The sequence below is a fragment of the Pseudonaja textilis genome, chromosome Z (genome assembly GCF_049901715.1).
Source record: "Pseudonaja textilis isolate UNSWEBS1 chromosome Z, rPseTex1.2, whole genome shotgun sequence".
NCBI lineage: Eukaryota > Metazoa > Chordata > Lepidosauria > Squamata > Elapidae > Pseudonaja > Pseudonaja textilis.
The window spans coordinates 87,149,611-87,165,115 of record NC_142008.1 but is presented as its reverse complement, the minus strand read 5'-3'; the positions used below and the strand labels follow the sequence as shown (position 1 = coordinate 87,165,115).

Sequence of the window (15,505 nt, the reverse complement as noted above, 5' to 3'; positions counted from 1 at the left end):
GTATCTTAATGCCTAAGGAGGACTGGTTTCCCAGTTTCTAGCGTGATGCCTCATCACTATATCAAATCAGTTTTTATATACACATTATTCTTTTAACTTATAAATTAGCAGGGACCATAATTACAGCCTTTCTCAGGAAAAGAAACTTCAATAAATGAAAAAGGGCGTTGGTACTTACCTGATATGCCCGTTCCCTTTGAGCTGTGAAGAGCATCCACTAGTGGGAGGTGCTTCAGTCTCTGCATGTCTAGGCTGGGCTTATTTTCTGGAACGCTCCTCCTTCTCCATAGGACTCCACCCCAGCGTTCCCCAGTTTTGGTGAAGACAAGAGAATAAACACCCTCGCCCCCTACATCCTAACAATTCATTGGCCAGAACAGGACCCCACCAGATGGAAAATGGGTGGGGCTAGATGCTCTTCACAGCTCAAAGAGAACGGGCGTATCAGGTAAGTACCAATGCCCTTTCTCCCATGAGCTGGTTCAGAGCATCCAGTAGTGGGACATACCAAAGTGTGGCCTGTCCTACGGGAGGGAATCCATCTGGCTTGGAATCCTATCCTGGTCCCTGTGGACCCGCTGTAAAACTCATCTGCCAAAGGAAGCATCAGCAGATGCAAACACATCAATTTTATAATGCCTAATAAAGGGCGATTGAGAGGCCCAGGTTTCTGCTTGACAAATTTCAGTTATTGGCGCCTGCGTGGCCCACGCTGATGATGTTGTGGTGCTCCTGGTTGAATGAGCTGTTATGCCCCTGAACACCTGTAGTGATTGAATCTGATATGTTTTCGCTATTGCGGCCTGTAGCCAATGGTCTCTTGTGGAAGATGAGACTTTGCAGCCTTGAGTGTTCGGCTGAAACGACACAAATAAAGCTTCAGTTTTTCTGAAAGGCGCTGTGTGGTGAATATATATTTGCAATGCCCACCTCTCATCAAGCTGGTGCCATTGTAGTTCCAACCCCTGGTTTGGTCTAGGACAAAAATTAGGAAGTATCAGTTCTTGTGTCCTGTGAAAAGCCGAATTAATTTTGGGTATAAACGTAGGATCTGGATGAAAGGCCATTCTGTCAGAATGAAGACACAAGGATCTTTCCTGCTCGACAAAGCTGCCAGTTTCAAAATATGATGAGCGGAAGTTATTGCCACAAGAAAAACTACCTTGCACATCAGGAATTGAACATTCGAAGATTTCAAGGGTTTGAAGAGACACTTAGTGAGTGCAACAAGGACCTTGTTAAGATCCCAAGTTGGATATTGGTGAACCACTGGTGGATGTAAGTTTGTGGCTCCTCCAAGAAAACTCCGTATGCGTGGATAATGAGATAGAGACGGTAGGCCCTCACAAGTGACAACTGATGCCAAGGCCGCCACCTGTTGTTTTAACGTATTTGGTGATAGGCCTTTGTCAAGTCCTTCTTGTAAAAAAAACCTCTAGGATTTGAGCCACTGATGGAGAGGTGGGATCAATGTGAGACTTAGTACACCATTTGCAAAAACTGGACCATGTGGCATTGTAAATGCGAGTTGTTTAGGGGCACCTGGCAGCTTGAATGGTGGCTATGACTTTGTTAGATAACTGCTCGCTCTTCAGACATTGCCACTCAACCTCCAGATGGCTAGGTGCAGCCATTGAGGGTTGGATGTTGAAGGGGTCCCTGAGTTAACGAAACCCTGTCCGGCGGGATTTTCCATGGTTCTGATGAAGACAGACTGTGGACGTCTGCAAACCACAGCCTTCTGGGCCAGTATGGAGCAACTAGCAACAGCTCCACCCTCTCGTCCAGCAGCTTCTGGATAACCTTGGGAATCACTGGAAGTGGTGGGAATGCATACGGAAGGCCTGGGGGCCAATGGCAGCAGAGTGTGTTGAAGTTCTCCGCTCCTTGTGAGGGGTACCTGGAAATGAATCTCAGGAGCTGAGAATTGAGGGGGGAAGCGAACAAATCTACTACCGGCTGCCCAAATCTCTGAGCCACCTCTTGAAACAGGATTGGGTGCAGGTGCCACCCTGCTTAACCAGTCTGCCTGGGTATTCGACAGACCCGATATGTGCTCTGCTATGATGGAGAGCAGGTTGCTGTCCGCCCAATGACACAAGTGCTCTGCTTCTCACATGAGATGTTTCGACTGCATACCCCCTTGCTTGTTTATGTGAGCTTTTGCTGTTACTTTGTCGGTCAAGATTAGTATGTGTTGATTGCATACCTATGGAAGGAAGCTGTGGAGAGCCAGATATATTGCTCGAAGCTCCAGCCAGTTTATCCTGCATGACTGTTCTATGGAGGACCAGCGGCTTTGGGCTGTGAGTGACTGATAGCGAGCTCCCCATCCAAATAGGCTAGCATCTGTCAGGATGGTAAGTCTGTGGGGCTCCTTGAAGATGCAACCTCTGTTGATGACTGGTCTGGCTCACCAGTGGAGAGATATGAGGACCTTTGATGGTACCTTGACCTTGTATTTGGAGTTGCTTCTGCTGGATTTCTGGTACGGAAGCAGGAATCACTGGAGGGATCTAGTGTGGAGTTGGACCCAGGGAATAATAGATATGCATGAGATCATTTTGCCTAACAATTTTGATAGTTCGGCTGAGGGCACCCTCTTATTAATTCTGATCTCCTTAACCAATTGTTGTATGCTGTTTTGTCTATCTGGAGATAGGAAAACTTTGCCTTCCACCGTATCTGTGATTGCCCCAGGTGGATCAATTGAGTTGATGGTGTTAAATGATTCTTTGTCCAATTAATCGAGAACCCGTGTTGTTGTAGTAATTGTAATGTGGTCTGAGAATCCCTAACTGCTTGATGAGCAGAAGATGACAAAATTAATATGTCATCAAGGTAGCACTGGAATCGTACAGAGATACCTCTGAGATGAGCCGCCAGTGCTGCAAGGAACTTTGTGAAGGTCCTGGGGGCAGAAGCTAGTCCAAAGGGGAGGGCAACATATTCAAAGTGATGGTTATTATAACAAAAACACAAAAATTTACAGTGGGAAGGTCTAATTAAAATATGTAAATATGCCTCCATTAAATCTATTGACGTAAGGACATCACCCTTTCTGATGTTGAGTAAGATAGATTGCAGGGTGTGCATTTTAAACTTGCAATATACCAAGAAACAGTTAAGATGTTTCAAGTCTAAAATCACTCTCCACCCCACCCCCCCGAACTCTTCGGAACAACAAAAAGATGTGTATAGAAACCTTACCCTCAGTGGTTGGTAGCTACTGGTTGAATGGCTCGCTATTTCTAGTAGGTGTTGGATGTTCCAGTAGGTGTTTCCATAAGAGTCTGTTTAACCGGATCTCTGGAAAGAGGGCACGACATGAAGAAGTCTGGGGGGTGTGGATTGGAACTCAAGAGCAAGCCCAAATCTGATTGTGTCCTTAACCCAGGCATCAGACGTTGAAGCGTCCTATTGGTCCGCGAATAATTTAAGGCATCTGCCAATGGGAGCCAAGTTAATGGTGTTATTTTGGGCGCTGGAATGACCCATTTCCTGCTCCTCAAAAGGGCCTCTTGGATTGGCCACCCCTTCTCTTTCTGCCACCAAAGTTGGACCTCTCTGACTGTTGACCTGGCCTGAATGTCGGGGATCTCTGATATCTAGCTGAATATGGTCCTTGATAGAAGAGGCAAAAGGACCCCCTCCGAAAGGACTGAGTGGTTCAAGAATCAGACTTCCAAAAAAGAGAAGGGAGTATCTTTTTTTTGCTTCTGGCCTCAATTAGCAGCGGATCAAGGGCAGAGCCAAACACTTATGCTTTATGTCAGCTTGCCAATGTTTTAACCATAGTAAGTGTCGTGCTGTAACATGGGAAGTAATGGCCCTAGATGAAAACTTAACTGCATGGAATGTTGCATCAGCAGAGAATTCTGTGGCTGTGATAAAGTTTACCAATGTCCTGATGCACTCTAATGTTAGAATTAGGAATGTGCTCCCTTAGGTGACAGAGCCATCTAAGAGAAGATCGAGTAAAGAAGGAAGCGGCTGTGGCTGCTCTTATGGCCCATGCATCAGATTGATGGGCCCTGTGCAGAGCCAACTTGGCCCGCTTCTCCTCTAGCTTTAATGCCTCCAACACTTTACTGGGAATGGAAGACGAGGACGCTAATCCCACTATTGGTTCATCTACCTCAGGAGTATTCAACAGTTTAGAGAAATCAGGGGCCAAATTGAAATATTTTCTGTCATACCCCATGGGGGCAGGATACACTGCTGCAGACGCCCACTGCTTCTGCACTAGGTCCGAAAACATGTGAGGAACTGGAATCACATCTGCCTTGACTACTGGTTGGTTGAAAATTAGATCTTCTGACTCCTCTTGTGAAGGAGTTGGTGTGGTAGAAGGAGCCGACTTGTCCAGGCGCGCTGTGTTTTTGGCGTTCAACAATAGTGATTTAAACAATTGTGGGTGGAATAAGCCTGTAAATATAGGTTGGTCGGGAACAAGGCCCTCATCCTCAGACATGGCCCTTTCTAAGGGGTCAACCTCCAACAGGGCTGGGTCCTGTCATTTACAGACCCTGATTCAATATGTTCCATTTGATCAATGTGTTCTACTTCTTTCGCCTCCTCCTCCTCCTTTTCCTGCGGCCCCTGGAGGGGCATATCCCTCTGAAACTGTACCTGGGTATACTGTTGCTCCAACCTGGCCAACGACTGTAATGATTTTGAATCATAATCAGCGGATACAGGATGTTCCCTGTTCAGAACTGTCTTGCAGTCCTGCTGCAATTCCTTGGCGTATAGCCAGCTCCATTCACGCCTTCATCCTCTCTGGAACTTCATCTGGAAGAATGTCATCCTGATGAAGGCCAACAGCCATTGGTGTGAACGTAGCTTAAGGGGCCCTTCGCATGGTTGATGTTCCAGTTAACTGGGCATGTTGACTCTGGGGAGCCAAGCTGTGCCTGGATGAGAGGGAAAGATCTAGGGGAGGAGGAGGGTGGGAGGAAGTAGACAGTCCTGGACTGGGGGGCGAAGAAACTTGAGAGGTCCTGTGCACTTCCCATGTGCACTTATCTATTTGTAGTGAGTCATATCTCAATAATAAATTATTATATTACTACCAATATAGTTGTATTATTATTATATTAAATGATAATCACTGTATATATGTATGTATATTTTCAATATAACAGCTAAATTTATTGGATACCCAAATCAGCCAAATTGAGAATGCCTAACAGGCCAGAATAAGAGTCACAGGCCTTCAACAGCTTCCATGCACAGGCAGACAGGTCTTGGTGCTCACTGTTGTGCCACTGGGTAGGTAGGACTATGAGGGTTAAGCCAACCAGTTTACGTAACAGATGGTCTTGAATATGGATTAAAAACGAGGGTGCAATAATTCCCTAGGGTTCTTGAAGAGAAATCTCTACTCGGGAAACTACCTCACACAGCCTGATGATTCTCACTCAGTGCGGCCACGTGATCCGCCTAAAGCACAGTGGCATCCGGCTGTTAAATTTGGCACGCGCAAAATCTCCCGCTGTGTGAAGGATTTGCCCCAGCTTCTCATTATGGCTAAACAGCAGGGAGGGGTGAGAAAGAACCTGGCGTTTATGCCCTTCACCCCAAGATGGCATTTGTAGGGGAAAAGTGATGTGACTCAGCTTTTGAGCGAAAAAATGCCATGCCGATTTGTAAATGGCATAGCTATCACTATGGCAAGGGTAGGGCTAGTGGTTGGGGGGGCGCGGAACGATGCCAAAGCCTCCCTCCGCTTCGGGGTGCGAACAGTGCTTCCCAATACTGCAATCTCCAATGGCCAGGTGGAAAAGGACGTCAGTAGATCATTAACTTATTTGGAGGCTAAGAGAGCCTTAAGGACAAATTGGCTATCTCCAAACCTGAAATACAAGTAATTCTCCTGTTTTGGCCAAGGAAAAACAAAAAGCACTGCCTCTCCTCCACAAGGCTGAGCCAAAACTGGGGTACACTGGGGAGAAGTCCCGTTCCAGAAAATAAGCCCAGCCTATATATGCAAAGACAGAAGCACCTCCCACTACTGGATGCTCTGAACAGCTCGTGGGAGAACAGGGTGGGGGGGAGATTTGTTAATATTCTGGCCAGGAAACTTAGGTAATGAAAAAGACAAATTATAATAATTCAAAATGACTTGTAAGCAGCATTGGCTGATAAGCTGTTTATTTCAGGAGGAACTGATTAACTGATCCAGAGGAAATTGAGGCAGAACTAGATGGTGTCTGAAGACAGATGAACAAAAAATGGGCAATTTGGGATGATGGTGGTGGATTAGATAGAAGGCTCTATTCTGCCATCTTTAAGTTTGTGCCAGTGATACTTAGCCAAGCATATATAAATCAAATCCCCACTTTACTTTTTTTACTGCTGCTTTTCAGAGGATTGCAGAAGAGTTGGGGAAGTTCAACAGAGACAACTTAAGTGTCTTAGGTAACATCATTTCCATTGTGAACGCCTCTACTCTGGTTTCCACTCAAAAAGAATTAAAAATCATTAGAAAGATTGTTAGTATGTTTTGTGGAATGATTTCCTGTGAATTTACAAAGCTCTTGTGATGTATTTCCTAACTCTTAATACATGGTGACTCCTTGAGCAGGTTGTTTGGTGGAATTTTTTTTTTGCTGGGATGTTACAAACTTGCCCTCCCCAACAGCCACCTCCCCACCCCATAGATAGCAGATGTTGAGTTTCTGATAGATCCTTATGTAAGATGCTAAGATGAAACAAGTGTCCTCCTACTTTTCTCCCCAAGATTTCCATGATATATAATTCGTATTACAAATTATGAGCGATTCATTAAGAGGGCTACTTTTTAAAAAATCATCAGCCAGCCTCTATCCATTTCCTTCCTAAGGAAAGAGCATGGACTGTTAATCAACCTTCAGGAAGCCCTGTTATCATTAGCACCCAGCATGCTTTATAGTTAAAAATTGTTTGTAGAATTTATAAGCTGTTCCAAATTGATTGAACATAAGGGATGTAAAACAAAATGGTGTGTGTAAAAATCATATGTAAGTCAGGAATCTATTTCCTGAGATTAACACTATAGATATATATCACTATTAAAGGTTAAAACTTTCTAGTCATTACAAACTTTTTTAATATTTGAAGTCTACCTACAGGAATTTCAAATTACAAATCTAGTTAGGCAGAAGGTTAACACCAAATAATGTCATGTATTTTAGGGAAAAAATACCCAGAATAACAATAATGTGTCTTCAACAGAACATCAGTAGAGTCCCAAGGCATATTTATTGACAAGAACAATACATGTACCATCCTGTATTTATTTTGCATTGCTGTTAAACTGTCAACTGGGTTCTTGAAATGAGTTTATGATCAGCCTCAGGTTTCTGTTGAATATAAGAGGTATTTTAATTATCTGTATTACTTGTAATATTTAAAAAATACTATATAAATACTGTTTTTAAGTAACATTTTTAAAACAATGAAATCTTGTTAGTACTTGCTTATGATGCAATCTTATATAGTAAGAGTGTATCACATAGAAAGACTGTATGTGGCATCAAATTTAAGAGTACATTACCTCAAGTTGAAGAGTGCCAATTCAAATGACTACAAATAGCCTTTAGTTAAAAGCAAATGTGATGAAAATAAGGAATTGAAGTGTATTTTTAAATCAGATTTGCAATATATATTAAGCCTTTAATCAGTTAATAAAGTAAATAGAGTAAAAGATCTGGTATTACTATGACAGCCATTACGAATAAGGACCAAACAGTCTAGGCTGTATAATTTTCAAACATTAAGGTTTTTGCTGTACAACACAGGACTTGAAAAGAACATCAAGAGTTCTGATAGGACTTTTAATTTGAACATCAATTTTCAAAATTTGTATTAATTGACAACAGTTCTTTTAAACATACAAAATGATTCTCTCCCATCTGAAACTATGGCTCAATAAAGTTTGCAGGACAAAATAATTGTAGAATTGACTTTGTAGCCTTATCTATTGGGATGGGAACTGTTTCTGCTTTGCCTACATGACCGGGCCTTGTTATCAACTTAGTGCAATTACTCCACTATGCATGGAGAAACCAGCATAGGCCTTATCAAAAAGCCATATACCGACTAGGGGCTTCCCTTTAAAAAGTATTATTAGAAATGAAATTCCTCTGTTTTCAATCTTGACAACCCACAATTCTTTTTCCTTTATATTAGCATTAGCCCAGGTGTCAGTGCTATAATTATTTTATTCTTAATGCTGGTGATGGGCCTGAAATTTTTTAATAGGCTCAGGTTGACTGCTTGTTGATATTCATTGATCCAAATCTGACGATGCAGGCCTACGAACATGCTGCTGCATGGAGTATTTTCTACCAAGCAGTATAGTTATAATCCCTTCTGGATACTCAACCATTTATGAGTTCATTGTGGTAATAGCAGCTGGAGATATACACATTTTCTTGGGGCTTGTCAAATTCCACCTGCTTTTTAACATTAAGATAGATCAAAAAATTGGAGGCTACTATGCTTCAAAGCAAATTAAAAGCATTTTTATTTCAAGAATAACACCCAGATGGAAGCTATAACTTTTCTTGAAAAGTAAAAATGGCTGGTTACAGCTCAGTATTCTGCCTAGAAATATGTCCTCATGCCAAAAACAATTGTTAAGGGGATTAGGAGGAGGTAACATATAGTATAGGTAACATATGGTATTAGAAGGAGTTGCCCTTCCTGACAGATATTGGAGGCTGAATGACAATTGTAGCAGCTTCTTCACACACTCTCCAATTCCACTCTCTCCTCCTGAGCTAATTAATAAAGTATCTGATTTTTTTCTGCAGGGGAACAGAAAGTCATTTTTTAAATTGCCTTAAGTTACTAATTCTTTGGGTAGACCTGAGTGTTTTCTCTAGATTGAAAGTGCAAGAGATGGTAAACAAAAGCCTTCTATTGTAATCTTCTTTTCCAAGTTTATCCATGCTTGTTTTAAAGTAATGTTTGAATAGTCGGTATATTGAAACATCAGTGTGAATGGTATTTTATACCCAAGTATTTTTATAAGTTGTATTTTACATGCTTCAAAATATCAGAATGAACATTATTGCACATGCAATATGCAGATTACACGTGGTTAGATAAACCATATGTAATGTACTGAGCCAGGTTTATAGGACTTCTTTCTGCTAAGACCTATTTAAAAAGTGGGTGTTGACAACACAAGAACTAGCAACTTGATTCTGCTTCTTTGGAAACAAGAACATACACTTTGCCCCACACGTTATTATAAAGTTTATTTTCCTCATTTTTATAGCATGTATGCTCTCTCTCTATATATATGTGTGTGTGTGTGTGTGTGTGTATTATATTATATATATATATATACACACACACACGCACACTTTTATGTGACGCTGAAATAAGAGTGTGTTCTTTGTTGGAACAGTTCTTGCAGAAGTCCAGTCTTGTGCCCCACTGAAATGCTGGATCTTGGGTCTTAATGTCATGGAAATGAAGCATTCAGTAATTACAGAAATACTGTTTTGCTACCTCAGTTATCTAAGCAATTAGATACTGAGTCCCTTGGTCAGAAGAGCTGTATTCCCAGTGCTTTTTTTTAAAATTAGCAAAGGAAAAGAAGCCTGGAGCTTGAAATATTCAGAGAAGCAAAGAACAGTGGTTATATTGGAAGTTTTGGAATGGAGGCCATTTTCCATGATCAACATTAGCAGTAGTTGGACAGTTATGTTATAAATAGCCATGGCTGCACAGAAAGCTCACTTTCTTTTCTTGCCTTCTTTTCCCCCCACCAGAGTTGAAGAAAATAAGTAGAAGAATTAAATGTAACAAAATTATTATCTCTCTTTTAAGGCAGACATTCTCTCCATTAAAAGGGACAGCTGTGAAATCAGGTAACCCATCACTTCGTTTGGAAGAAATTCAAATAAAAACACACCACTCAGAATCTCTCTAAAGCATATACAGTAAAGGCACACGTTTAAACAATAGCCTTACATAAACACAAGTGTGTGTGCATAGATACACACACAAAAGCACACACACACAGTCACACACCTCTATATAGAAACTATGTTGCTGCAAACTTAAATCCCCCCCCCCCCAAAAGTTATTAGACTTCTGAGATTCTTCTGTGGGACACACCTTTTCTTCTGATTGGAAAGTCATTTGGACTTTTTTTTTTTTTACCCATCCAATGGACTACTTCTCTCCAAATAGCAGCCTGGCTCTTTACAAGAGGATGCAGTAAAGACCAAAGTATCACACAGGCTTCACAGATGTTCCAAGATAAGTCACTGGAATTAATTAGCTATGGTATAAAAAGGTTCGTATCATTGCTCTTACTTTATTCCAAATCTTGACACATTTTCTCTAGTAGAAAATAATTCCTATTTTTTCCTTTGTTTTCTTGGCATCCAAGAAAACAAAATTGAGCTTGAATAGACATGCTTAAATTCTTCTTATGCCTTTGCCACAATGAGCTGTGAACCTTTGTTGCAAGCTTTCTTTCCAACTACATTAAAATTTATAGATAACCCAAACAACCTGAACAAGTACCACTCAAAGAGCAAGCTATAAAAATGTTATTGCAGTATACTATCATTATGGAACATTTGTCAGAAGAGCTACAAAAAGCAGCATTGACATGTACAGAGTTCAGTGCAATTTTTAAAAACCTTTTTTTTTTCTGAAAAAAAATTATAAGTTAATAAGGAACCATCAAATATTACAGAGGACAGAATACAAGTCATGTTCTGGATGTTCCCAGGATTCTAGTACAACATATTGCTTCAAAGACTGATAAAGGAATTACTTTCTGTTCCTTCCCCTTGTGGCAGTGGCACAGGGAGGAAAGCAGGGCCAATCTTGCTTGAGAAGAAAGCTTGCTGTTTGTAGTAATCAGCAGGTTGTTGAAAATGGTTCTTGATTGGGTAGAGAGGAACAGAGGAATGGGTTGGATGTAGACTATCTTTTGACTCTTTTGCTTAAAGTTTTAAGCTTTAAAGTGAACTCAAATAAATAGCAAATAAAGGCAAATAATTTAGATATTATTCACTCAGAACTTCAGGGTGGAGAGGAAATGATTTAAAAACACAAGCATCAGCAATTAAGAGAGGCCTATCTGCTGAAGAACTTCACATTCATATAGATGTGAGTAAGTCACCGCTCTGGGTGCAGAGGATCCTGAAAATACTGACAAGCAGAACTTCAGCAACATTTTCCCCCTTTCCATGGATATGTTACATTCACTTCCCCTTTCCACACCCAGTTCTCCCATTTCACTATTCTCAGGTGGTGTCAGTCATGGCCTTCAGACAGTCTGTACAAAACACCAATCAATGCACACAGAGATATATGCCCCTATGTTCTCCCCAAAAGAGGCCACATCTTTCTCACTTCATGTGCCGTGACTAGGAGGATGCTGCAAATCCTGCCCTGAGAAAATGGGGTGCAGAAGGGGATGGAGATGTAATGCTGTGGCAGCAGCAGTTGCTGGTCGGGGAGCTAAGAGAGTTGGGTAGAGGGCAGCATGGTGGACAGGATGAAAAGTGAAAGGACCCGGGTGGATGGCAGAAGCAGGGATGATATGGATGGGGTGGCTGGCCAGGAATGTAGCAGGGTGCCCTGGGATGATTGAATGAGTTAAGTGGGATAATGAGATAGGTGTCAAATGGGGCTGGGGAATGTGATGTACTTGAGCAAGAGGCTGGGGATGTGGGTGAGGGTGGATTCCTATGGCTGCAGCTGCTGCTGCTGCATGATGCTGCAGGATGGCATGCTGAACAGTTGTAATGGAGGTGGCTGCAGCTGCCGCAGGTTGTTGGATATGAATGGGCTGCAAGGCAGGGGCTGTGGCAGGAGCTAGAGCAGCTGAGGCTGGAAAGGTCTTGACCTGCTTGGCAAGAAACTGTTGCTGAATATGCTGCTGAGCTGCTTGCTGAAGCTTGCTATATTTCTCCATCTCTTCTGGTGTGAAAGTGATGGGCTGGCTCTCTAGAGGTGCCAAGGAAGAGTCTTCAGTGCCTTCAGGCTCCCCACTGATGCTGGGCTCCCCACTTTGTGCTACATAGCTAGGAAAATGCTCAACATCTGGGACTAAAGGTACCATCCTTCCTTCTATAGGGACAGGTTGGTTTCCACTGTCAAGAGGCTCTAAAGTTTCATTTTCATTGGGATCAGGGAGGAAATTGTGTGGCACAACCAAGTCACCAGAGCCATACTGCTCTGGGAGTACTGGGGCCTCAAGAGGAACAGGAACTAGCTTTGTGGCTACTTCTGCGTTCTGATCAGATGAAACATTGTCCTCTATTCCAGTCACCAAGGTTTCCTCCACTTGAGGTTGATTTGCTGAAACAAGGTCGCCACTCTCATGGGTTGTTTCATCCAGCTCTGATAGTTCCAATTCTTCTCCTCTTTCTAAACCAGATTCCTCACACTGCTTAGTGCTTGGTTTCCTAACTGCAGGAAGTTTACCAATTAATGGAAGAACGGGTTTATTGCCTAATGAGGGAGGAAGCTTTGGGCCAAAGTAGCCTTGTGGTGGATCTTTCAGTTTAATTCCTACCTTGTGAGATCCTGTAATGGAATCATCATTGCTGCTAGATTTCTTTTCTACTTTTCTACACTGGATTTTTTCCAGAAGGAGTTTCGCTGTGGCAGAATTTTTCTCCTCGGGGTTACAGATGTTCCCAAAGTTAGAGCTGCCGATATTTTGAGAGAGACTGGAGGCTCCTATAGCTTCTTCTCCTCTGACTTCGTCCTTTCTTGCAAACCCTTCACCTTGTCTGACTTTAAAATAATGAGGGGACTGTGAGCGATATATCTTTGACCGGATGAAATCACGTTGGCCAGATCTTCTCTCCCTAGGGCTTTCATGACCATAGGATCCCTTCCATGAGAGAGATCTTTGTGAAAGGCTTCTTGTGCTCCGACTACGTTCTCGGCTGTAACTTCTACTCCGTTTCCAATTATGTACTGTTCGGCTCCTGCTCCGCCGCTTGCTTCGATTGTGGCTACAGCTACTGCTGTGCATCCTTCCTCGACTTCTAGTCCTTGACCTCTCTCTGGTGTGAGTTTGACTGTTGCTTCTGCTCCAGGACCTGCTTCTGCTCAGACTGTAGTCATCTTCTGAAGAAGAGTACTTGCGCCTCTTTGATCTGCGCTTGGAACTGGTATAATCTGAATCATCCTCTGAGTCGTGGGAGTGCTTAGTACGACTTTGTGATCGGTCACTGTAATCACTATAGCTGTCTTCTGAGTAGCTATGGCGCCGACTGTACCGACTATTGTCTGAGGAAGCATATGAAGTTGATGAATAGGATCTCTGAGATGATCTTCTTGAGGAGTGTCTATGTCCTGACCGTGAGCGGCTTCGTGAACAGTCACTAGCAGAGTAATAATCATCTCTATATTGTGATGCTGACTTCTGCCTGAAGTGCTTGTGGCAGGAGGAATCTCCATCACTCTCATAGCCACCACTGCTCTGTTGGCCTCGATGACTGGGGTAAACTGAAGTGGAGGTTGAAGGTCGCTTTTTGCTTGCAAACAAGGACTGCTGCAAGTCCCCCTTGGTTTTTTTGTTGCCATGATCTTGGGAAGAAGTATCACCATCCTCTTTCTTATTGCTTTCTTCAGTAGAAAGAGACTTCCTTTGAGAGTCTTGTACACACCACTTTCTTTTTTTAGAATAGCCAGTATCCTCAGTCTTTTGTATCCGTTCAGCCTCAGTGAGAAAAGATGATTTGTTCTTTTTGTGCTTGTGTTTCTTCTGCTTCTTGGATTTATCTTCTGCTAAGTCCCCTTCTCTGCTTTTCTCCTCTGCCTCACATTTGCGCCTGTGTTTACGTTTGGTGGATTTTTTGTGCTTCTTCTTTTTTTTGTGTTTGTGAGATTTTCCCATTTTGTCTTTGCGACTAGCAAGATTGCCTCTACTGCTCTCTTCCAGATTTTCACTTTTGCCAGTTCTTACAGGGCTGACTTCCTGCTTGCCACACATTACCAAGGTCTTGCTTTCTGGCACTGTAGTTGAACTGCCAGCTAGTATATCCTTCTCTTTGCTTTTGCTTGCATCACTATCTTCAGCAGCCTGCATTTTCTCCTTTGAAAGGTTTATTGAACCTTTCTGTTTTTCCGTTCCTTTCATTTTAACGTCTTTGTTACGAGACCGCTTAAAGTCAAAATATAAGGGATTGCAGCTATATGACACAGAGGGTTCTGCTCTGGTGAAGATTAGCAGTTCTGAAGGCCACTGGAGGGTGGTGCTCTCATCCTTACTCAGAACAGGGAAGAACTGCCCTGTTAAATATTTAGGCCCTTCTGTGGTTTCTTTACTAGTTCCTGGAGCCTGGGGAATCTCTTTAATGACATCTGAATCTAGAGAATTGTTTCCCTTAAGTTGTTTTTCTTCTTGCTTGCCTGTTTCCCTCAAAATGTCCTTATCTTCCATTTTGTTGATTTGGTTGGCAGGACTCTGCTCCTTCTGAGGGGTCACACATTCTGCTGCTGTCTCCTTCTCATCACTTTTTGCCACATTGAGTTTGGGGGAATTGTTTTGTTTCCTTTCACAAGCTATTTTTTTGCTTGCTGCTTCTGCTTCTACCTGGTCCGTTGCCTTCATAAACAGCAAAAACTGAAAGTTGGGCTTCACTTTACAATGTGCAGGGGGAATATAGTGATAATATTCTGGTTCTACTGCCAGTGGCCCATCATCCCTTTTCATCTTCTTTAGCTTTGATAAGGTGGCATCTTTCTCCTGTGATTGCTCATCATCATCTCCCTTGTTGTCAGGGCTATTTGTCCCCTCAATTTCTCCAATTTTTCCCAAAGTTCCATAATATGTATGGGTTCTTTCATCAGTTTTGACTTCATCAGGAGAACGGGATTCATCCACATGGTCTTTGAATACTGAAGCAATTGATTCTAGCTTTACAGGGGCTTTTTTCGCAAATGAGAAAGACACACCTGTCTTGTTAATTCCCAGACCAACAGCTTGTGATATCTGGGCAGGAACTTGAGCAAGTCCAGGACTACTACTGATTTGCCCACTGCTGTAAGTTATACTCTTATCCATGGTCATGTTGCTAGCTTGCCCAGAAGCTGGTGAGGAGGAGGAGCAACTACCAGGAAATGTCGAATCCACATCATCCTCTCCTCCTCCTTCATCTACTGCCACAGTAGTGGTTCTAAACATCGGGCCACTTCCTGGAGCACTGGAAGACAGGGAGGGAGAAAAAGCAGACCAAAAAAGAATAAAATACATGATTACTAATATTTTCACCTTAGTGTTACACTCAAAACTTTATGCATTTGCAATCTTTTTGCCTTTTATACAATTGCTCTGCAAACAATGAATATATTCAGTAACTATTGTTTTGAAATTTCCCTTTCCTTATAGAATCTGTTTAACAAGTTACTCTTACAAGCAATATGGAAACATTACTCTGTTCTACAGCATGCACTTGTCAGAAAGTGAATTAACTCAGTATAAGATTTAAAATTAAATGTATACAACCCGAGACTTCAAAATCAA

General features: G+C 42.3%; 1 protein-coding gene across 5 annotated transcripts in view; it reads right to left on the bottom strand.

Annotated features, from left to right (window-relative positions):
• Positions 1–7,206: 7,206 nt before the first annotated feature.
• Positions 7,207–15,505, bottom strand: part of GPATCH8 (G-patch domain containing 8) — a 109,012-nt gene continuing 100,713 nt past the window's right edge. For 4 of the 5 annotated variants that reach the window (XM_026718276.2, XM_087916785.1, XM_087916787.1 and 1 more), the window contains one exon: positions 7,207–15,185. In XM_026718276.2, the coding sequence (XP_026574061.2) occupies positions 11,375–15,185 (3,811 nt within the window). In that variant the 3' untranslated portion in view covers positions 7,207–11,374. The remainder of the gene's footprint in view (positions 15,186–15,505) is intronic. The other variant, XR_015740172.1, reaches the window with a different exon arrangement.